This window comes from Phaenicophaeus curvirostris, chromosome 11 (assembly GCF_032191515.1).
Source record: "Phaenicophaeus curvirostris isolate KB17595 chromosome 11, BPBGC_Pcur_1.0, whole genome shotgun sequence".
Classification (NCBI taxonomy): domain Eukaryota; kingdom Metazoa; phylum Chordata; class Aves; order Cuculiformes; family Cuculidae; genus Phaenicophaeus; species Phaenicophaeus curvirostris.
In genome coordinates this window covers 4679819-4704553 of record NC_091402.1, presented here as the reverse complement: position 1 = coordinate 4704553, position 24735 = coordinate 4679819, and the positions used below count along the sequence as shown (strand labels likewise).

The following is a 24735-nucleotide window of genomic DNA, read 5'->3' as shown; positions in this document are numbered from 1 at the left end:
AGTTTGTGTATCTCTGCCATAAAAATGAGAGATTTATTAATGGTACATTGGCTGGGAACAAGAAATATTACCTCCTGTTTAGTTATCTTGTACATGTTTTGTATGTATTTTGCTTTTGTAAGAACTGGGTAGTAAACTGTATAATAGAAGTCTATTAAGAAGGCAAGTTTGTGTGCACAAAAGCTTTGACCCACCAATCAATATTCACTAGTCTCAACTACACATTGATATAAATGGAGGGCAAGCATTTTCTGTTGCAATGAGAGAGCACTTACGCTTATGAGTTGTGAAGGTTTAAACAGGTTTATAGCAGGTAGGGGAGAGAATGTGAACAAGTTTATCTATGAGACACAGGAGTACATACGCTTGGATTTTGTAGATTTGTGTCAAATAGGTCACAAATTACTCCTGTCGTGGGCAAACTGAGTACCTGAAGATACTGTAAATTTGCATCCTAGGTCTGACAGGAACTGACTTGTCATTGCCATGCTCAGACTATTTTGCCCAGCATCCTTACCCACCGCAATTTCACAGCACATTCTCACTCCAGTTAGCTTAGGTATAGCTGTGTGGCAACAAACATACACATCTTACAGCTCTGGAAGGTAGCCTGCATCTTTTACACCACTGTGGTGACTCACAGGCCTCTGAGACACGTTTTCTTTGCAAGAAACTTCTGTTGGCTAGCAAAGGAAATAACAGAACTATTGCCTCCCCCTGTCCTAGCTCTCTTCCAAGTTCTAGCAATAGATGATGGCTAAGGACTTGCTAGAGACACAGAGGAAAAGACTGAGGTGCACCACTTACTGTATTTTTTACCACTGGAAAATCTCACGGAAGTTACAGGAATCCTGAATTCAAGCCAGCACTCTTGAAATCTCTCTGACTCATTGCAAGTATTGAGCTTTCTCAATAAAAAACAGTGCAAATATGGCCTAGAGCCACCTCTCCCTTTCCGCACTTGATTTTCTTTCTGACTTCTTTCTTGCACTGGCATAAAGAAAGAGGGACATGTTGCTGAAGTATTTATTATGGTCCATGACCACTTGAAATTAGAACTGACTCATAAATAAAGTGGCACAGTCAGATTTGGGGTAAGCATAACTGATTTAAAAACTACAATGCTATTCACAGAAATAGCCTTGATTAGTAGCCATCTCAATTTAGTAGCTGCCTACTTACAGCAGTTTGTAATAGATTTGGACTTCATTCATTCACTGCTTTTGTTTAGTACAATATTTGCACCTTTATCACACACACCTTTAGACAAGGCTGCAGAGGAAGGCAATTAAATGCAATTGAAGCAGTGCCTTCTAAACAAAGATATACAGGATGTTCCCTCTACTAAGATAGCTGAAGGCCATGATTATAACTTATAACTAAACAAATGCCCATATGTATGACATTACAGGCTCCGAACCATGATGTGCAGGTAATGAAACTGTACAGTTCTTATTTATGCCATAAAACAAGCTGTAACTTTTACTGAAACTAGATAAACCCTTCTCCTGCTTCTGTGTGCAGCTCACAGTGAGTCAAGCAGGATCTACAGAGGCACCACAGTGACAGGCAAGGGCTGCTGACTTAAGAATGCACTTGGGTTTAATACCTCCTGCTCACAGGAAACATTACATTCTCCTAAATGCTTAAGACCAAGCAGGGAGAATAGATCTGAAAACATTTTCTAAACAAACCCATAGCCTTACAATGCATGTTTTTAACCTTTCTTTGCTCCATTTGGCCCACTAGTAAACAGTGAAAGAAAATGTTCAGTCTCCTTTGAAAGCACTTAGCGTTCAAGGGGTACCAGGTGTTAAGTACCGCAATATTAACAAGTAGTTGCATCTCTATAGATTGTCATTAATAAGTACAAAATTATTACTATGAAAAAAACACCACTAGAAGTCTGAATTGGGCGCAGCCTATCCCGCTGCAATATCTCTGATTATAGCTACCAGCAGGCATGGAAAGTTCCCTAGAAGGCCACTCCAGTCACTAAATTAGAGAAAATGTAGAAAGACTTGTGTCTCTGCATTGTGACTAGAGGAATACATGAAAAGTGTCCATGCAGCTGGGTGTTCTTAGCCTGTGGGAGTGCCAGCAGCTGTGGGCTGGAACATCCCTGAGGTCAGGGACAGGTGGACTCCCTGCTCCCTGGCTTGGCCTCTGCAGCACAGAACTTCACCCTCTTTTGTTGGCCTTTAGCCAGAGCCGCCTGCTTCCACTGCAGCTAAGAATGTCATCTTGTGTTACTGGCCTTTAGTTTCAGCTCCATACCCTCTTACCACATGCTCCTCCATCCCAATTTCTATGGCTGGCACTTCAATAAGAATTGAACTGACTAACACTTTGCTAATGTTAATTTTAATTTCAGTTTCTGCAGAACAGGTGTCATGAGGAATTTATACCATTGCATTTAGCAATTCAATTAACAAAAGAATATTAAAATTACAGTAGGAATGAGTAAAGATCTCTTTAAACCTTCAGCAGTGTCAGAACTCCCAAATTTCAGTAAAAATATGCAACCCTAATGAATTAATATTAACCCTGGAGCCTGAGAACCAAATTTGAAATCTTTGCCATCCAATCACACCCCTGCTCTCTGCCTAACCAGTTATTAATAATTTCTCTGCTGCTGCTACTGAGTGCTATTTTGTAATTTTATTTCCTCTATTTCTAGTAGAGCAAAGAGGACATGTAGTTTGCTTCCATTTTTCATCTCTAAAGACATGGGTAAATTATCTGTGGATGCAGAATTTGAGCTTATGACATCTAAATAAATCATTTTCTCCTGTAAGAGCAATAATAAACAAAAGTCAAAACTCCTATTGATCTTTGCCTCAGATTCCCCACACTGGATCATAGAATTGACATCCAGAATCTGAATGTAAAATGCCTATTTTTTTTTAGCATCATGATTGTAGAGCTAAGTCTGAATTTAGACAGCAACAAAGCATATGTCCCAGTTACCTGTAACCACATGTGGCTACTCTGAAAAAAGCTCTAGAGGAGCTAGGGTCAGGTAGACTCCCACAACTCTACAGTTGTGTGCCAGTTATCCAACAAGCAAAATATACATTTTGCTATGAGAATTGCCCTGCTCTTGGTGCAATGCATTATGACTTCCTGCTAACCTGCTTGTACTCGGTTCAGCTTTCCATCTTTCAGAACAAAAGGGCTGGAACAACCCGAGTATCAGCTGAGAGGCAATGGAGCAGCCAGGAAAATGGCTCATAAAGCAATCTACAAGTCACCAGATATCTAAGAAAAAAGGAGATTCTATGTTGGATTGGTCAAAAAGCAGCGTTTTAGGAGACAAATCATAAAGTTATTTGGGAAATCACTGCAGACAACCCAATCCACAAAACCATCAACTAATAGAAACACAATTCATTGTATATTTTATGTCAGCTACTGTTCTCAAATATGGGACTGTGGGTGTGCATGCTTTGGTGACAGCAAGAAAGAGTGAGAATGGTGAATACACCCTGCAAAGAGAATAACTTAAGACAACAAAACATTCTGGAATTGCTGATATCTAAGGTAGGACTGAATGCTACAGAATACAGAGCCTTCACTGAATTTAGTAGCTGCACATGAATAGATTACAGAATCTGATTAATTTGTGTGTTCACTTTGAGATTTTTATATTACAGGTAAAAACATTTCCAGTAAAAAAGCCAAAATACAACCCACTACAAAGTCCTAGTAGAGCTACATGAAAGTGGTGGGAGGTGTGTTTTGGAAGACTTCTCAACATCATCACACTTCTTCGGACTATGTGTGATAAAAATATGTATTACATGGCACAAAATCAAATTAATAGATAGCCCCCAAGGATTTACAAAAACTCTTCCCATTAGAGCTCGACACTTCCAGAGTACAGGAAATGTTTCATATACAATCATCTAGAATCCTTTCAGCAGAAAATTTCCCATTGACAGTCACAGAGCAAGACTGGATCTAGAATTATAAAGTACACTTGCATTCTTCGTTTTAGTAATTGCAAAAAGATCACGTTTGGCTCAGTGCCAATGAACAGCCATGAGAACATGGTGACCAAACCAAACTGATGCCAGGGAAGACTGGTGCAGACATACATGATCAACATTACCATGATACACAGCTGGCAACACTGCCAGTTATTTCAGATTCTCCTCTACTCCTCAAAGGGAAAAAAATCTTCTTAAACAGGAGGAAAAACAGGCTGGTAAGCCAAGCCACTAGAATAAAAGATTTCTGGAGCCAGATTTTTAGCTTCATAAAACAGCTGTCATGTATCAAAGTCAAGATGTATCCAGGCAAGAACCACCAAAAAGGATAGTGTTTTAAGCATGAAAGAATGAAAGGTCCACAGAAAACAGCATGTGATGATGGCAATGGCACTTCTGAGCTGGGGGAACTGCAGCCACATAATTCATCAATCTAAAATGGGAGCAATGCTTTGTCCACCATCAGAAGCATTACACTTTCACAGGGCTTATCTCCTCCAAGTACCCTAGATCTTCAGGGAGCTTTCCAGGATCATTCCCCTTGAAGCTGCTCAGTACTTCACTCACGCAGCACCCAGGAATTAGTTTTCTTAAGCAGCTTTATGATGACCAGTGCCATGACCTGACTCCACTGAAATTAATTCTCGAGCCCTTTTTAATTTAATCCAACAAAAACTTACTCATCCCAACATGAACTCATGGATCATTTTAACGTATGTATGTGTGCTAGTACAATTAGTATTATTAATACAACCTAAATGACAACCCTACCATTTATTTTACAGAGCGTAGTGATAGAATAATTAAAGCCAGTGAGCATTAGAGCTGCACAAAATACCTTTGAATATTAAACCTGACGTAAGTCACAGTTGTTTCATAAGTATATGACTAAATATGATTGGTTGACATAAACAAAATTTACTTTCTTTTTGGCTTATTTTACGTAAGTTATTATTACCACATGATTAAATACATATGTGGAGAATGGTTTACAAAATATCATATTGTTAAATCCCTCCAAGTGAAAATAAAAATTCTCAATAACAGAAGTACATTTAATTTCCTTAACCTACCTAAATACCTGTGTGTCTCCACTCAGCCACTGCTTTTTCTGATAGAGAACAGTGTACGTTTTTACCGCTGTGACAGAGACCTCCAGCAGATGACTATCTCTGTGTCATTAGAAACATCAAAATGTGATCAGAAGCATTTGTTACGTCCAGTATTTAAGACCTACTTCACTTCAAAGACTGGTGAGTTCCTTTTCAGCAATACTCACCTTCCATGAACTCACTAAGATTATACAGCTTGAGAAGTTCAAATGTTTGTTCTGTCTAAAACTAGGCATTAAATTTTATTCAAAATCCATTTTCATTTCATGCTAATTCCTGAAATAATAATGGATTTATATTAATGGGGTTTCAGATAAATTACCACACTCAAAGATTTATTGCATTTTCTGTACAAGGTAAAGGCTGGATTCTTCATTTAATCTCAAGTGCACATCCTAACTATAAAATCACCACTAGTGCTTCTGGAAATCTCTAGGGACAGATTTACTGGCATGGAAAAACACACTATTGTACCAAAAGTAACAGAGCCAAAAAAACAGTTACATATTTGAAATGGATTTCTGTATAAACTGCAGCATCTTTGCAAGAAGTAGAGCTCAAACAGCCCTTTATCTTAGTGCTTTCACTGAGAGAGAAAGATTAAGAAGAATGTTTTCTTTAAACTAAAAGGCAAGTACAAATATCAAATAAGTGATATACCACAAGTATGTGATAAGAAAGAGGGTTTCCTTGTCAAGCACCATACAAAACAACAGCTATCTTTATATTACGGACAAATACTTCTCAGCAAAAAAAAGGTAGCATTTGATTAGAAGAGTAGAAAACATTCATCTGACAGCTTAATTATTTTTGAAGCAATGAACTCATTAACACGCAGTGCTCTCTCTCTCTGTGCTTCTAAAACAGTCACATTAAGTCAATTCCATTTCCCTGAAAAGGTTCAGACTTACTGAAAGGTCTTTATGTACTTATAAATGTGTCAACAAGAGATAGGGAAGTAAGGTTTTCTAAGAGGTATTACTGAAATGTATATTTGATGATGAAATTTGCTGGTTAAATTAGCCAAAGAAAAATATAAAGGTCTAATAGGCTTAGTGTACCATTCAAAAAAAGCACACGCTTCCAGCTGTAGCCAAGGTATGATGGATGCTTTCTACAATGAAGCATCACAACCAGCCACGAGCATGAACTCTTCCCTATGTCAAACTAACCCAAATTACCAGAAAAAAAATCCCCACTCTTTTGTATGCAACTTGTTGCAACTTGTCCACTTCAGAGATCCTGTACTGGGTATTCACAAAGGGTCACTGATCATTTAAATCGAAAAGTATTGCTACTGTTCTGATCCCTAACTAGATTATTCCAACTGGAAAGTGATAAACAGCAAACAAATGTATACATTCTGAACATTCAGATGGCTTCAATTTGTACTGAAATTAATTATATTTTATCATTTATGATTAAAGTGAGGATTCAGAGACTTCTGGGAGCTGTTCAGAATGCACACAATGGGAATTTTATGTCCCTAAAATAAATAAAAAGCAAGCTCAAAGCTTCTACTTACCAAAGTAATTTCAAATCAATATTGTTAATAGTTGATTAGTCATACCAGCTCAACAGTCGCAGCTCAGTGCTACTTCTTACACTGGAGAGCACTGCCTAAGAGAGGAAAGCAAATTCTCTAGGATTTAATGATGCAGAACATTGGGGAAACCATTTGACCAGCACTCACATTATATGACTTATGGCTTATAAGGAACAACTGAAGAGTCAGAAATGTGTCAAGTGCTGTCAACGTTACGCTATTTGATGCGTATATGACTCTGGTTACCTCAGAGCTCATAGTTTATGAAAAGGGAAAAACCTTCATGTGATGTAGTAAAATGCTAATAATGAACCTCTGTAAATGCCTCCCTCTCATCAAATTTCTCCCCAAACAAGACGAATTACAGTTCTTTCTCAAATTGAGACAAATGGTAAAATATCAGGATATTTTACAGTTATGGGATGCTATGAAGTAGTGGAGGACTCTGAAACAGGGTTTCTTTAAGTATATACGTCCCATATTCTGTGGAGAATTACCTCACATTTCAAAGTTCTATATTAATATAAAATCATGATGAAAATTGTAAAACTTTAATGGACTTCATATTCCACACAGGGGCTAGATTTATATTTCTTCTTATGAAATGCAACAAGTCCTTTCAGATTCCTGCTGAGGTGAAAAGAATTAATGTTCATTTCTGGAAGTGTAAGAAATTACGCTTTATCTGTAAATATAATATCTTTACAGATTCTAGTGTGAAATTAATACATCACCACTACATTAAATGTAAAATTCATGAACTGATACCTAGCCAGATGTAGCAGCCAGGAAAACTGACACATCTGCAACTCATCGGATTCCATATATCTGGAAAACAAGTGATGTCAACAATCCAACAAAGCCGCAATACAGTTCTTTTTACAAAAGTAAATATTTTTCACTACATCTCCCTGTTACCACTGCAACATAACATTTCAAAATGGAGTTAATACTTAGAAACAAGATAATTTTTTTTGAGCAAAGCCAAGAAAATAATTATTATATACATATATATATATGAAACAAATAATCTGCTACAGACTCTAGGAAAACAGCTATATGCCATGAATATAATTATGGCACCGTCTCTTGGAGAGTAGTAGGGGCATATATGGAAATAATGATGTAGCTTTTGAGTGTTGCTGAGAGCAGAACTTGGGAAATCTACAGTGAGCAAATCAGGAGCCAGTGAGACACAATACAGAATCATAGAATAGTCTGGGTTGGAAGGAACCTTAAAGCCCATCCAGCCCCACCTCCTGCCATGGGCAGGGACACCTCCCACAGGATCAGGCTGCCCAAGCCCCATCCAACCTGGCCTTGAACACCTCCAGGGATGGGGCAGCCACAGCTTCCCTGGGCAACCTGGGCCAGGGCCTTAACCCTCTCATTGTGAAGAAATTCCTCCTTATGTCTAGTCTAAATCTGCCCCTCTCCAATTTATACCTACTGCCCCTCATCTGATCACTCCTAGCCTTTGTAACCAGTCCCTCCTCAGCTTTCTTGTAGCCCCTTCAGGTACTGGAAGGACACTATAAGTTCTCCTTGGAAGCTTCTCTTCTCCAGGCTGAACAACTCCAACTCTCTCAGCCTGTCCTCTTACAGGAGGGGCTCCAGCCCTCTGATCATCTTTGTACCTCTCCTCTGGACCCGTCCCAACAGTTCTGTATCCTTGAGGATTCCAGAATCAGACACAATACTGCAGATGAGGTCTCACAAGAGAGGAATAGAGGAGCAGAATCACCTCGCTCAGGCTGAATCTGGACAAGCTAAAATGTGCAACATTGTATTTTAAAAAGCACTCTGAAAGACTGCTTTCTTACAGGCCGATGCACAGTCTTGATGTAAGGGTGACTGAAGCTCTGGGATGTTCAACATGCACCACAGAGGCAAAAAAGTCACATGAATTTGTGAATTAACTTAATTGTCAATAATTTAAACAATGCAAAGCTAAATACCTTGATTATCTGTAAAACAATTACTCAGAGAAGGAACTGAGTGGATTTAAGCAAGAGTGTGTCATAGGTGTTTGGTGTCTGCTGTAGTGGATATCACAGCCATAGACTCAGAAAAGACTCACAGAGGAAAGAAAATTCCTTTCATGTGGCAGAGATGGAGTGCCAGAGTACAGAGATCACAGCAGGAGGAGCAGGAAAAGCCAGGGCAACACGACTCTTGGTTTCGTACCTCTTTACAGAGACCACTTTCACATTTCAGCTCAGTGTCAATGGCCCCACATAAGCATTCAAACTACATCCTGAGAGCCAATTGACTTTGTTGACTGACCTTCAGAGCATTCCCACTCATCCTTAGGGAAAAATGGTGACACAATTTGCAGCATCTTGCACAGAAGCCACAGGAGACAGAGGCTTCATCCTCCTCTCCATCACCTAAAGCTTTATTTAGAAAAGATCTTATGTCAATTGAACCTAACCTCGCTCTGTAGCTAGCTGCCATCCGCTATTCTAATGGCTTCAAGCAGCCCTAAAGCATCTTAGCTGTGCACCAGGGAGTAGCCTTCCTTGCCAGGGAAATGGGCCATTCCCCATGTGCCCTGAACGTGCCGCAGTCCCTGGCTGCCTGCACAACCTCTGTGGCCACCAGCAGACAAATCATGAGAGGGGAGCTTCCACCAGGAGCTGCAAAGGAAGCTGGATGGTTTTAGGGTACTTGTGACATAAAAGACAGCCTTGATGCCACCTTCACATGCAACCACAAACTGGGAGCTTGGGTCTTTGTGTGGCACTGAAAGTTAAAAAGAATGTTTTAAAAGGACACAACAGCAACACAGCATTTTGTGCTGGCTTGACTTATTCTCCCCACTGGGATCCCTGCACATTGGCACACTGGCGTTGACAGATGCAAAGCAATTTTCAATCATTTTGCAGTGGTGGTACACACTACAAGGAACACTGCAAATGTATTAATCAATTACTCTCAAATACCTAACTACTCCTCAGCGCAAACAGATGTCCCACAAACTTTTCTCTGCATGTGGTGGGATGTCTTTGCAAAGGAAGTTGTTTATAGTTGCTTTTACTCATTTAAATAAAGAATTAGCACTGTGTAAGGTGATACGGCCTGTAAGGTAGGTAGCTAGAAGATACAGGTAAGGTTTAAGGAATAAGCAGGACTTTATAACTTTAGGTAAAAGTTTACCAGGCACCTTTAATATCTTTAATAAGAAGATTCATATATGGTTTAATACATTCCCAATTTTTTATATCTATCCAAGATCAGGTGTTGATCAGGCCTTGGGGCCTTAATTCTAAGAAATGAAGAGAAAAACATGCAAGAGATTGAACTGACATACAACCTCACTCTTAAGAAAAAAGATAACAGAACCGCTTGGAGTCAGGTCTGCTCCTCATTCAAGCCATCATGTCACAATAAACCCTTTACACAGTTTTGTCTTCAAAGGCATGGAATTATTTTTGCCCCTGCATCTTTCACAGAAAGGCTGTTCCAGAATTTCACTTCATTGACAACTGAAAATGCCCTACTTTGCAAACTTAATTGCACTCATGACTGCTTTATACTCATTTGTCCTTTTGCCAATACTACTCTTTAGCTTCAGCACTTCTTTTGCTTCCTCAATCATTTCCCATACACGAGCTTGCAATTTATTAGTCTCCAAATGCACAACCTTGTACCACATAGCAGTGAATTTCATTTGATTTCTACTGCTCCAGGCCCTAAGTTCATCCAATTCTTCCTGTCTGACAGACCGCTCCCGTTCAGAGCTTGGTCACCTGCTTTTTTTATGCACACAAATCTCCTTCTTTGAGAGAATAATACTAGCAAAAATACCAAAAAAGATTAGTCAGAAGACCAGTCCTTAAAACTTGTACTGTAACATTACCCCTTCAACTAAAATGTTCCAGTGTTTTCTGTAGTTCTTAGAGCTTCACATCATTTTTTACTCACGTTGCAACTTTCTTTCTGATGAGCAGTATCTCTAATTTCCCTAAGAGATGCCAAATCACATACACAACTACAGTCCAGCTAGAGGAGTCCAATTGCATTTTGTTATATAGAAAGTGAGTTATCTTATCAAAGATGCCCCCATGGATTTATCTTCAATGTATTCCATCAAATCAGCGCTCAGCAGTGGCCAAAAAGACAAGTTGCTGAAAGACTGTTTGCAAAAATGCCAGGTGCTACATTTTTTATCCAGCCTGGTTCACCTTGATTGCTTACAATCCAAACCTCTATTAGTGGCAAATGTGATGTTAGTGCCAAGTTTTGCCATTGCTGAGCTAAACTAAATTCCATCATCACTTGGACTCAAGTAATTCTATTTATCTCAGTAGCTACCCAGGACATCTTCTCTGTCTTTAGACTCACATTGTATCAAGGTGCAGCATATTCTGTAGTTGTCAGAAAATTACATCTTTGGCAATAAGCTCTAAAATGAACAAAATGTTCAGTCAGGGAAGGGAAAAATAAAAGTGTGATCTCTTTTCCCGGGTTTATAATGATATTCATGAAGAACTGAGGCAATAAACAGTTTCACATCATCAAGATGTCCCTGGTGTACAGAACTCCTGGGAACAGTTACCTGAACTATGCTGGTTCGATTTGTCCTAGGTACAGTTGTTTCTTTGGGATAGATCTTCTTAGGAAGAATTTGGAAATACCGAGGAAGGAGGTGATAATGAAATTTAGTATTATTGTACACAGCCATTGGCATCTCTAATTCTTCTACTATGAGGCACAGCCTCCTAAGCCAAGAAGACACTGTCTCTACAATCGCTCTGGTCTGTATCCCAAGTTTCTATACAAGCCAGGGGTAACACAACAGAAGCTGAAGAGAATGAAAAACATTTCCTATTTTAGCAAATCCCTAAAGCCTATTTGTATACAGCTACCATGCATTTCACTTTATTCGTAACACCTAATGATGAAAACATACAAACTATATTAGCAGAGTTCTGCTAAAACTCTGTGAAAGCTCATATCATCAGTGCACACAGAAGCATGACATACTTTCACCTTAGCAGTGCTTACTGGCAATAAATAAATAAATGTACCTCTCCATAAACTGTCCTCAGTGAGAGGGGCTGCTCCTTCAGAGGTAAACTGCAGCACTTAGTTCACTAATTTAAAATTAAACTTAGAGTAATTCATGATATCCTGCTTTTTTCCAAGAGGAACCAGTTAGTCATACAGAATTCATGCTTTGGAAGGGAGCAGTTACACTGCCTAACATAAAGTCTCTACAACCAAGCACATAGACTTACAAAAGGCACGTCACATTCATTTTAGTAGGTTTGGTCTTGTTCATGCTTTCATGACAAGAGTTGTCAGCTCCCTCTTTGAAATGTATAGAAACATTTGTTTTATCTTGTTTAAAACAAATCTTCTAAGAAATTATCTAAGACATGGCCTCTGTCCTTTCCACTCCACTTACAACAGAAAATAGAGCTGATTGATTGTATCTGAAAGGGGAACACAAACTTTAATCTTACACATGTTGGGGTTTGGGATAACCAACTACTCAGTCATAACACAGTAAATATTGATTTTTATTCCAGGTCAACAAACAAAAAGCCACTGTCAGCCAACTTCCAGAATATACTCTATTAGACAGAAATGTAAGACATCAGGTCAAGTGCTCTTGGTAAGTACTGAAAATCTTCCTCTCAAATTTTGTGATACTTTTTAGGCTTATTTTATATGGTATATCCTACAATATTAAGTTCCCACAGGTTTTATGAAAATCACCAGATGGCTGAGAACAGATGTTATTAATGCTGCCGTTAGTAAACACAGGAGGAATTAAGCCACTGTTCTTTTCCTTTGACAGGAAACAGGCTAACGCACTCACTGGCTGTCCAGTCAGCACAGCTGAGCAGAAAAAGCACACAGAGCACTTGGGACATCTCAAAGGGTCCTGTGCTGGGTGAAGAAGAGTTAGGAAAGCAGAAACTGGCTCAGATTCAGGATAAGAGACAAGAGAGGTAGGATGGGAAAATATTGCAGAAGAAAAAGCAAAGACAAGTTGGGTGTTACTTTAAGGAAGTCACAAGAGAGAGGAATTGAGGTTGTTAGACGAGAGGAACTTGAGGCCCTGCATAAAATCTTTGTGAAGACTTTTATTTACAGAACCATTTCATTCAGCCCAAATGGAGACTGCTGTATGGAATCCAGTGCCCCAGCCCAAAGGAAATAACTGAAAACTGCAGATGTTCTTTGTTTCTCAAAGTATGTATTTGGGTTGTAGTTTTAGCTGTATTCCAAATGTGCAAAGACTTTTATTTGAAAGTACTTGTATTTCTGCAAAACTCAACATTCATTTTAAAAGATTAATTTAAGAGATATCACAACAGAGGCATTTATATGCAGTGCATCCTGTGAGACACCTTAAATCCTATCAACGTGAACAATAAATAAATGAAAAAATCAGTACCAAAACACAAACCAAAAATCTGACAAGTTGGACAAACAACATCAAACTATTTATTGACTTCTTTTTCTATCTTGTCAGTAAAAATAAAATAAAAAGCGGAAAGAAAGCAAAACAACCCACTAGTAATCAGAACAAATAAAGGCTCTGTTTATCCTGTCTCAGCACAAAAGAACACAAGAAATGTCAGAATAGAAGAGACCATTTTGACCCATTGCAACTATTACCTTGCCTTCTAATACTTCATGCCACTTCAAAGCAAGCACTCCATGGCATTCTCCTTCATTGTACAGTCTGTATAAAGAAAAGATAAGAGACTCCTCTCTGAATCCAGCCAGCCATGCATTTTAGCCGCCAATCATGAGGCTGCTTGTAATACTGCAATTTTTATTCTTCTCTATCCAAGACACTAAAAGTTTTTAGGTATGATAAATTATCTGCTTTAAGAACATACCAATGAAAACAAATTAGCGGTTAAAAAAATTACTGTATACATATATGTCACAATCAAGTTGATAAGGACCATCAGTTCATTTAGAAGTGAAATCCGCTGCATTACCGAGACTAGTGCAGAGATGGTTTCACATCAGGCTGAGAACACCATAGTCCAATTTACAACAGCTAGTGTGCTGAGTGCATAATACAGAAAATGTAAAATGATTTCCTAAGAAATCATTGACAACTTAATTGTATTATAAAAATCAATAGTTTATCATTTAATGGCTTTACTGGACAGAGAAGAGCGGCTGTGCCATTTAAAGATCCCACCGGTCATCTAGAGGCTGTATTACTTTAATCCTTTTCAAAAATTACCTGAATCAGAGAGGCGTGAACAAACTATAAAGGATATTAGACAAAATCTTTTTCTACACAATAAAGCTGAAACAAAACCACTGATAGATCAGCATAGTTTGGAGTGTCTTAAAACTATAACTACTATAAAGCACAGTAGCCAAGTGCAAAGAGAACTTTTTCAACTTTAATATAACATGCCAAATGTAAGCATAGATTGCTTCAATACTATGGCAAACTATGGCAGGTTTTCACTTCTTCTGTACCCTTCATTGTTATTATGTAGTTTAATGAACTGCTCTGAAGGAATGAAGGCCATTAGCACACACACTGCGTAAAGCAGATGGATCTCTCAGTTAAAAAAATGTACTGCCTTTTTACACGTTATCACATTTATTTTACCTGTACACAGATACCAGTCACCCCATATTAAGCCAAACAAAACAAAAAAGAGAAACAAATTAATATTATTTTCTGCTCTGTGCTGCTTGTCTTTCTGCATCCAAGAATACTGGCTAACTAGGCATTCTCAATAAACATGTCTTTAGAATTTTCAGGGCTTAAAAGCCCTGAACTGAAATTTGTCCCACTGATGACTGGGGTGGTTTGCCATAAAGCCTGACAAGACAAAAGTAGCCAGTTTTCCAGTTTCAAGAATCCCTGTCTGAGCACGGTGCTTTCTGGAGTGCTGCAGTGCACTGATTTCACAGAAAGAATATGATTTTTTTTTTTTGTACACTTCATGAACAGAATTCAAGTAGTGGTAGCAGGATACTAACATCTTTGCTTTCATCTCGGGACTTTCCAATGTGCTGTAAGGAAATGACAGAAGGGAATGTCTCCACAGCTTTCCCATCCGCGCTGCAGCTGCATCCAGCCTCATAACAGTCCCCTTGACCATGGCCCTTCATGGGAGTCTCCTTCCAAGCTTAAGTAACAAGACTGCATAGCAGTGAGAAGAAGCTCAATGGAAGTCTAATCTTGGAAGTACACACCACAGAAATTGGCTCAACTATCTTTTTTCATAACTATCCACAATCCTCAAATAAGGGTTCTACAGAACCTGTGTTGATGAAGCGGGGCTTAGGAAGATAGATTGTGAACAGATTCTCAGGTTTAATATATTTACCCAAGAACTACCTTCTCCAAATTGCTGTGTTTTCTGAATTAAAGGTGTTACTCCAGCCTTCTGAAACAAAAGCCTTAAGCTTACGGAGAGATTACATATATGGATCTCTCAAGAGAAATTATTCTGTTCTAGAAGTTCAAATAGAGACCATCAGGATAACTAATGAATTCCACTACATTATTTATTTGAACAGCATTTTTATCAGAAGACCAACGTACAAATAAAGATGAGACAAAATCCAGAGTTCAAGTGCATGGTTGAAGAAGGAAGCATTCTGCTAGACAGTTTTCAGTGATACACAAATGGTATCCAATACACAAATATATACACAAATATATACACAAATATATACACAAATATATACACAAATATATACACAAATGGTATAAAATGGTGACCACGCAGTTAAATTACCCTACATGACATAACCCTGGCAAACATTCCCAGGAACATGACTAGCTGAGGGGAACACTCAAAGGAAACTAAGATCAGCCTAGCACTGGGGCAAATGCACCTCAGCTCTGTGGCAGCTGCTACCAAGCAAAGGCAAAGCTGGCAGCAAGGTACATCATATCACCTCTCCCTGGAAGTCAAAAATGGCAAGGAGGATCTACAGAAAATTACAGAGGCTGTCTATGTGTCTTCTTTCACAGCTTACCTAGTAGTTACAATTTATAGAGCTCTCATAACATGGTATTTTATGAAATACAGTATGAACTAGAAAGACAAGATATTTAAGGTATTTCCAGACTACATGAACTGACAGGCATAAATCAAACCAATTCAAACCTATACAATACAGAACAGACTGGCAAATGGCCATTAGAGCCAAAATGGAGCTTTAAGAAGGAAGGGAGGCCACTTGCAATCTATCAACTGTCAGGCAGCTCCAAGTGCGAGCAATGATATGCAATAAGGCAAAGTCAGGAGTGGATGAAGGAAATTACAGCACTATTCTTATGGATACAAACCCAAGCTATGTCTATAGGGGTCCTATTTGGTTCCCAGCATGACACTAAAAACGTCTTGGTATTTTAATTTAAAGCAGGATAACAAACCACATCTCATCCTTAGGGCATTTAGAAGAAGGAGGAATGTCTGGATGTTCTAATTTCCTAGTCCAATATACAGTAAAAATCGCACTACTGAAATATGTTGTAACATGTAAGGAGTTAAGTTCAGAACATATCAGAAGATAGACATGTATGAGTTCTCCCAAAACTATTATACAAGCACTCGCTGACCACTCATCATACCTTTCTAGGGCTTTAGTAGATCTATACTGCTGAGCTGCCTGAAGTGTTTAGCCAAAGAAAAATACATAATGCAGCAGCTCAGGTACCAACAGCAGCTGATCTACAAACACAACTTCAAAAAAGTCTGTCTAAAAAACACCTTAATTGTTTGATCATTACTTTTGCAGTGTTTCCCAGGTTAACATAATTCCAAACCACACCTTGGAAGTACAATGGGCTCTGGCTATAGATGGGCCAAATTTAATGACAAAAGGTTCCTTGCTAGTCTTGCATTACCCACAACTTTCGAGTCATAGTGTCTACAACAAATGAAAAGTTTTTTCTGCAAAGCTAGAAGAAACAGAGGAAAAAAAATTCCCTTCACAGTATGTCTAAACACAGTTTTCCCCAGCAGCTGGAAAAGCAGACGTGGACAGCCCAGTTCTGCCCTAAGCAGGCAGGTATCTGCTTCCATAAGCAATAGTCACAGCTGGATGCTTTACCTACCTTTACCATCTTCAGCTCCTGAGCCTGATCTCAGTTTCCAACTGGCATTTCTTCATTCCTCAGGCCTTAGCTTAACTCCTGTCACAAAGGATTGAGGCTTTTTACATAGTGCTACACATCACAAATTTAAAGACGACTTAAGGTTAAAGCGTATCTAATGAACTATGTAGTTTCAGTTGGCTACCGAACTCCCCAACAGGATTTAATCTCTCTTTTGTCCTCGTTCTCTTAGCTGGTTTTTGTTTAATAACCTGTAGCTCAGTTTCAGCATCAGCATTTTCTTATCTCTGGTACCCCAAAATACTGATCAGTGTAACCCAGTATTAGATAAAACTACACTGGATGTGATTTCTGTGCAAGCTCCAAGGTAAAAAGAGAAAGCTAAAGAAATCTTATAACTAGTTTAACTCATTCCCTTCCTTGGCAAATGCAGGACAGTACCTTTCAGGAGCAAAGGCAAGGAAGGTGAGCCAAGCGCTGTTGACAGCTCAGCACTGCTTGTTCATATATTTCATCACACTGTGATGGGTTACAAGGCTCTTAACTGTTCTTTGTGGAAAACCTTAGACGTATTTGAGAATTAAGAGTATTCAATTATTTTCTTGTGAAAAGGCTACAAAGTTTCATGAAGCATGCTGCACGCACAAAAGGTGAAAGTTCAAGGGAAGCTCTTCCTCAACCAGTATCTCCTTATAAACACCAGGATCAAACTAGTTCCCCAGGGACTTCTTCCCAGAGGTTTTCGAAGCTATCAAGACATGTTTATTTTTGAACAGGGTTGTTAAACTGATACCAAAAATGTCAGCAAATAAAACTCTAAGAATTATTTTGAAGTTTTAGAAAACAAGGACCATTCATCAGGCCTGGGGAACACACAGGAGTGATCTCCCATCAATCATGTGCCCCAAGACAAAGGCTGTTACAGGATGTATTTCCCACATAGATGCACAGGTATAAATTTTCCCAGGAATCTTATGCATATTCTCTTGCTTTCCAAGGTCTAATTTTAATATTATGAAACCTCACAACAGTCAAACTCTTGCTACTTTTGAGCTGGCTGCAACTCTCTGCTTGACCTTCCCTTTCAGATTAGGAAGGACTCCAGAGATAATTGCAGAATAAAAAAAAAACCGTTTAGCACAAATCATTCCCCAAACTACCATTTTCAAAGAAAGGAGTGCCTGAAAATCACCATTTTAAGGAAAACACACGTTCACAGAAAAAAAATCACATTATCAGAGGAAGATTCTAACTTTCAAAAACCACAACTGCTTAGACAAAACTTAACTGTGGTCCAGCTCAAAACAATATTCCACTTTGAAATATTCCACATATTGTATCAGAATTAGCGGGGATCATTAATAGAGAATAAGCTAATTAATACCTCATTGCATATCCAGGGAGATAAAGGAACCCCACTCAGAGACAGTAAAGCTTGGTCATCTCTAAGCAGGCAATCTTAGCGACTCCGGCTGACAAGACCAGAGTCACAGTCGTTACTGAGTCATTAATCTTGTTTTAACACCTCAGAATAGCTTTAGAAATCACCATTCCAGTTCACAGAACTCGAGTCCCCTAAAAAACACGGGCATCCATACAACTGATTCGGCTCCCAGCGCTCTTCTGGAATCCCACTACGCACCAAAAACCTTAAAAAGCAAACGACAAACACAACAGGCTGAGCTCCCGCATTTATACCATGAGGCGCCGCCGCCATTTCCCGCCCACACACCCCGCGCCCCGATTGGCCACGCCCCTTGCTGGCCACGCCCCCAACGCCCCCGCCCTCTCCACATCCCGCTCCGTGGCCTCGCCCACTACTGGCCACGCCCCGCCGTGGCCCCGCCCCCAGTACCTCCCTGCCCCATTGCCACGGCCCCGCCTGCCGCGCTTAGACTGCCGGGATTGCCCCACTTGCCGCGCCACGGGCCTCGCCCTTGGTCACGCCCACCCGTGTCTCGCTACGTGACCACGCCCGGGCCCTGGCCACGCCCCCGACCCTTGGCCACGCTCCCGGCCCTCTTTCAGCCTCCTTGGCCTCGCCCCCTCTGCGTTTATGGCCCGGCCCCCCGCCCACACCCCTAGCCCCGCCCACGCCCTCGCACAGGCCACGCCCCCTGGTCAGGCCCCTATCCCCTCCTCCCCGCAGGCAGCGCCGCGCGCCGGGAGGGCGAGGCTGGCCCCTCCCCGCGCGCCGCCATTATAAGTGGCCCCGCGCCGACCAGTCCTGACTCAAGCGCTTCGGGAAGGGCGTAGTGCTGCTGAGAAGTCTCGGTGCGCTGGGGTCGTGGCTTTTCTGCCTGATTGTGAGGGTAATTTGTGTGTTGGGAGTATGCAAGGTAGTGTTATGAGCCCAGATCGGTGCGTGGGGCCCTTCTGCCCCTAGGTGCTGAGGTCCAGGCCTCCATTCCCTGACAAAAAGCTCTGTTTAAGTGTTGGTTAGTTTGAGATGAAAGCACCTGGAAGAGATGGTAAGCTTTCTTGCTGCTGAGAAAAACTTTCCTTTCTGATTGACAGGAAGCTCAACTGGAGCTAGTAAGGTGCACTCACAGCCCTAGACACCCACTTGTATCTTGGACGGCATCAAAAGAGCTATGGCTAGCAGGGCAAGGGATGGGAGTTTGCCCCTCTATTCCTCTTTTGAGGCCTCATCTGGGGTTTTGTCTCCAGTTCTGGAATCCTTAGCATAAGAAAGAGATGGAGCTGTTGGAATGGGTCCAGAAAACGCTGTAAAGCTGATCAGAGGGTTGAACCGCCTCCCATATAAAGACAAGCTGAGAGAGTTGGGGTTGCTCAGTCTGGAGAAGAGAAGCCTCTGAGGAGACATTACAGGGGCTTTCCAATGCCTGAAGGGGCTACAAAGGCTTAAAGTGATAGGGCAAGGATCAACGGATATAAACTGGAGGGGGGAGATTTAGACTAAACATAAGGAGGAATTCGTTCATGATGTGGGTGGTGAGGTACTGGCATAGGTTGTGGCTATGTTTGAAAAGTTGTGGCTGTCGCATTTTTTATTTGTGTCAGTTGTCCGTGCAGATTAGTAGTTGGTGCAAATTGACCTAATTTTCATAGAATCTCTGGGTTGGAGAAAACCCTTGAGATCACTGAGCCTAGCTGCACCTGGGCACCTGTTTTGCCTGACAGTTGTGACTTTGGAATAGGATTGTCGAGTAAACACAGCAAGTTACTGCTGGTGACAATGTCGAACAGTGCTGGTCTCAGTACAGACCCCTGAGGGACACCGTGTCACCAGTCTTGACCCAGTCATTGAGCTCTTGACCACTGCTGTCTGGATGAGGCCTTCCAAGCAATTGCTTATTCAACAGACCGTCCACCTATCAACTCTATGTCTCTCCAACTTGGAGAGAATGGTTCTTTGAGGGACAGCATCGTAGGCCTTGCACAAGTCCAGATAAATAATATCTGCACATCATGGTCCTAACTTTTTGTGTGAATTGAAGGAATTGAGGACCCTTTGGGCCTTTGCTGCTGCTTTATTTTCATTGCAGGGAACACTGAAACTGATGATCTAAGTCAGTGCACAAATCATGACCTTGTAAGGTGAATCCTGATGGGAATCTGTTTTGCCAAAAATAAATATATTTTCATAGTCATTTAACTTTATAAATTACGTTCTTGGTGGTGTGTCATCAACTGTTGATTTAAGCCTGTATTTCCCATTGGAAAGATATGCTAAACTAAATAGTTCAGGGCAATAAAAGTACAAATTTTATCTGTGATTTAAAAATGGGGGAACTGCTATTTTGTGACATTCTATAAAGATGTCATAAAATGCCTGTTTATTTGACAAATATGCAAGAAGTCTCAGACTTGTATTTCAAGATGTTGTTGGTTTTTCTAAAATAGTCTCTCTGGATTTTGAGCACTCTTGATTTTGGGAATTTCCTCTGGAGAAGTCAGGAGGAGTAAAGATGAGAAGAGGAAAAATATTGCAACCATGAATTTTCCAGACGATACACTTTTGTTCTTAAACATAGGTTACCATAACTAAAGATCTTATATACCTTATATGTATATATACCTTATATATACACCTTATATACCTTATATGTAACAAAAGCATGTCCTAATATTATCTCAGTAATTACGTGATAAATAGTCGTTCACTTAGTGTTTTCAGTAGCTGCCAATCATAATAGCGGAAGTAATTTCTAGTCTTCGTTTTTAGTAACTTAGTGGAATTTGGGAAGTTACAGGTAAGCAATATATGAGCACCACTGTATTGCTGTGTCACTGGTAATGTTTTTTGCTTTTATGAGAAACAAACTGATGTTTCTCCTGTGTGTTTAAACTTTTTAAACTTAATGTTTTTAAACTTTTTGTCACTCTTGTTTTGAGAGCTGGCTTTTTTATAAGAAGCTATTCCTCTCATCTGCGTATACTTTTTTAACTGTGAAGAAAATCGTTTCAGGCTCCAAAAAATTCCAGTAGTTAAAAATTATTGTATTCTTTAGTGGTCTGTGGCTGAACTGAAGCAATGAATATAAAGTATGTCAAATAAATGAGAGAGACAGCCTTGTGCGAGGATTCCTTTGTGAGTTAAGCAGCACTGCCATTTGCCACGGTGAAGGTGCGAGTGGTCTCTCGTGAATGGTCCTACCTGTATGAGGAGACTGACAACCACCTTCAGGGTCCCTTCACTTTCTGTTGACTCCAGGTGAGGTTGCAGATGCTGAGTGTGATCAAAGAGGTATGTGGGAGGCCTTCAGTACCAGTCCCTTCACTTTCTACTCTTCTGACTCTACAGCTGCAGACATCTCTTTATTCACAGTGGCTTTAGCAGCCCTCAGGTAACTGAAGTGCTTGGTTTGAGGTTTGTGCTACTCGTCCTCAAAGAAGAATGCTGAATGTGAAAGAAGATCATTTGTCTCACTCGGAAGTCTCTGCCAAATCTCTAGATGGAGTGGTTGCTGTTGCAGCAGTTCCATATGTTTCTGCTTTTCTATATTAAATGTTAAGCTCCTCTTTAATGGAGTCTAATGTTTTCCAGTGAGTGCTGGATCACAAAGAATAGTAAAACAACACGTATAAAAGATGGTTTTCAGGCATTTTTAAGCACAATAATGCCTTCACTGTTAAAAAACAAGGGCTGAGATAGAATTGCTAGTCTTACATGGAATATAAGAAAAGGCAGCACTGAAGTACTTGATGCATGAAGAGACCATTTTCCAGGACAATGTCAATATTACTATTTTTTTTATTTTTATTTCTTTGTGGCAGCGCTCTGATGCAGTTTATATGCATTCTGTGCTCATGAGAAGTATTTCATAATAGTATTCATAACTTTTAAAATATGGTTGGGGTTTCCCTATATTATTTTTCATGTTAAATCCCGTGTAAGGTTTTTTATTTGTCTGGTTTTTTTCAGCATCATCTGTGTATTTACTGATTGAGAAGCTGACATTATTTTGTGCCTGTGAAAGCTGGAAAATGTTCAAAAATGAGTATCAGGTAAAGCAGAAATGGTTTTATGTTTTACCCTTTTTTCATTTCACCTCTGAGAACTTGGTTAGAATGGCTTATTCTGGGAGGAAAATGTCCAGATGCAGAGATGTTCTGCAATTATTCCATTATTCATTATTCCATTATTCATTATACTTGTAGGAATGTTTTTAAATAGTGGGTAGCTGCTGATGCTGTCAGGTCTGTAAGGGACACCAACACGGTGTTTACAGTGGACTTCAGTCACATGTACCTTCCCCAGTGGGCTAAGGAAGACATGCCATGTGCTCCCACCTGGTTGTGGATGTGGGCCCAGCTCTTAAGGTGTAGTCAGAAAATGGGGTTTGGTTTCTTGTCTTGGTCCAGCACAGGGCCGTGACAACACTGATCACAGCATTAGCAAACTTTATTGTCCCTTTTACAGTTTCCTGGCGCTGTTTCACCATGCTTTGACTCCTTTTCTCTACACCACTTACCTCCCAAGAGAGCAACCCACCCCTACTTACTTTTTCCCCACTGGTCCCAGATGTGGTACATCTGTTGTGGTATTTCCAATGCTGTTACCTGGGCTATTTCAGCTTTATATGGTATTTCTGATACTGTTGCGCAGGTGCTGTTGGCTTTGCAGGATTGTTTTCCTTGAAAAGATGTCCTGTGCTCCCTTCCAGTTGATGGTGGAATTTTAAGTTTTTCTTGATTACCTCCCCCTTGGTTGCCTGTGAGATCCAACCATCCTTCATGGCACTAAGTGACTTTTGCCAGCCTTTCACATCAGTATTTGTTCGGCATTTTCTCATGTCATGTCTGGTAGTTGTCTGTGTCCTGTTCAGTTTTAGTTCAACATTAAATCAGGGCCTACTCAAGGAATATATTTGTAAATATGGGAGAAAAAGCCACGTTTGCCAAGGTTTGCTGCACGCACATACAACTTGAAAACTTAAAACAGATTCTTAACTACTAAGGGCTTGATCATGTAGTCCTTAAATATGTCAGGTAGCTTTCAAATTATAAATTCATAAAATACTTTACGAGTGCTGTTTATGGGATACCATCATGAATCTCTTTAGAACTTTGTAAGCTTATCTGCTGGGGTTAGCCATGGGACTAGAAGCTGCCAGGTGTGGGTGGGTGAGGAAAATGCCTAGTTAATAGATGGTGCAGCACTGATGTTCTCTGAAACCATACTTTGAAGAACATTTGTTGCCAAGCCTGTTCACCCCTCTTGCTCATGCTGACATGTACAATTGTTTGGGCAGCTGAGCATAAAGAGGTCACATTTATTGTGACATCAAATGTGAAAAATACTGAAGCAATTATTTCCTGAAGCAGAGGTGATAAAGCCTGCCTCCCCAAGAGCCTGTGGGTAAATTCTTTGATGGGTAATAGGACACATGCTCTGTGTAAGGTGGTTTCACCTGGCAGGGATGATCCTAATCTTTTTCCAGTATTAGTTCTCTGATGCCTCGTGAAGGTTGCAGAGGAGTACAGCCCTTACCTTTTCATCGTGATAATGGTAAGATCAGGTCTACTACGAGACCACTTAAGTTGGCCCAGAAAAGATATTCTGAGCTTCCCAGATTGTTTGATTAAATCAGACTGGAAATCGTAACCAGTAGAAAATCTGCTGGGAAATGTCTTTGACATACATACGAATACACAGCCAGACATATTCACATATGCAGACAGATTGTGTAGACTTTATTTCCATAGGAAATCAGACAAAACATCTGAACTGCAATAGGTTTTATATTTTTAGCAATATATTTTAAAACTTCCTTTGTTTGGTGAGTTGTACAAATAAAACATATCCGAATATAAGTTACTAATCTGCATATTTAGATTTTTTTACAGTAATTTTGCTTTTTAGAGACTGCTATTATAAATTATTTAAAATATCCCATGTTTTCCTTCAATCTTACATTTTGGTCCTCTAGTAAAGCTATGTATTAACTATATGGGTTGCTATATTACAGTGTCCTAGAAGCTGTTAATGTTCTGCTGGCTCAGTGATCACTAATACTGACTGTGGTAACAGCCTGGTGTGGGGAGGGATTGTTATGTTCTCATCTTGACCATTGATGATTTAGTGCTGAACATTTGGTTGGATGATGCATCCTTAAACCATTTTATCGTAGGGTGGCCCATTTGTTGAAGTGTTCAGTGCTCAAGGCAAGAACCCAGTAGAAAAATGGAAGATTTTTGGCAGTCCATCAGCTATATGTAAAGTAAGTTTTAAAAGAAACTTATGAAGCCTAAAATATAAAACGAAAATGTGAATGAAGCTTAAAATTAGAAGGTAATCAGGGCTTTGACCTGACAGTGGAATTGTCACTTGAAGTTCTGTCATTATGACAGACTAAATGACTACTTCAGTTAGTGCTTTGTGCCTGCTTGCAGATGAGGTTGGTTGCAGCATAATTTTATACTAAAATACTTAGAAAGTAATTTGACTATCCTGATAACTAATGAATTGACTTGGGCCCACTAGATTGTGAGTCCTGTTTGTCAGTATTCTTCATAAAGCATGCAAATAAAGGGCATATTTCTATG

The 24735-nt window shown here is 39.9% G+C and overlaps 1 protein-coding gene across 1 annotated transcript in view; it reads left to right on the top strand.

The window, feature by feature from the left end:
• Positions 1-18945: 18945 nt before the first annotated feature.
• CFAP20DC (CFAP20 domain containing) overlaps positions 18946-24735 on the top strand; it is a 77448-nt gene continuing 71658 nt past the window's right edge. The window contains exons 1-3 of the mRNA XM_069865674.1: positions 18946-19028; positions 22112-22194; positions 24321-24410. Of these exons, the coding sequence (XP_069721775.1) occupies positions 22174-22194; positions 24321-24410 (111 nt within the window). The 5' untranslated portion in view covers positions 18946-19028; positions 22112-22173. The remainder of the gene's footprint in view (positions 19029-22111; positions 22195-24320; positions 24411-24735) is intronic.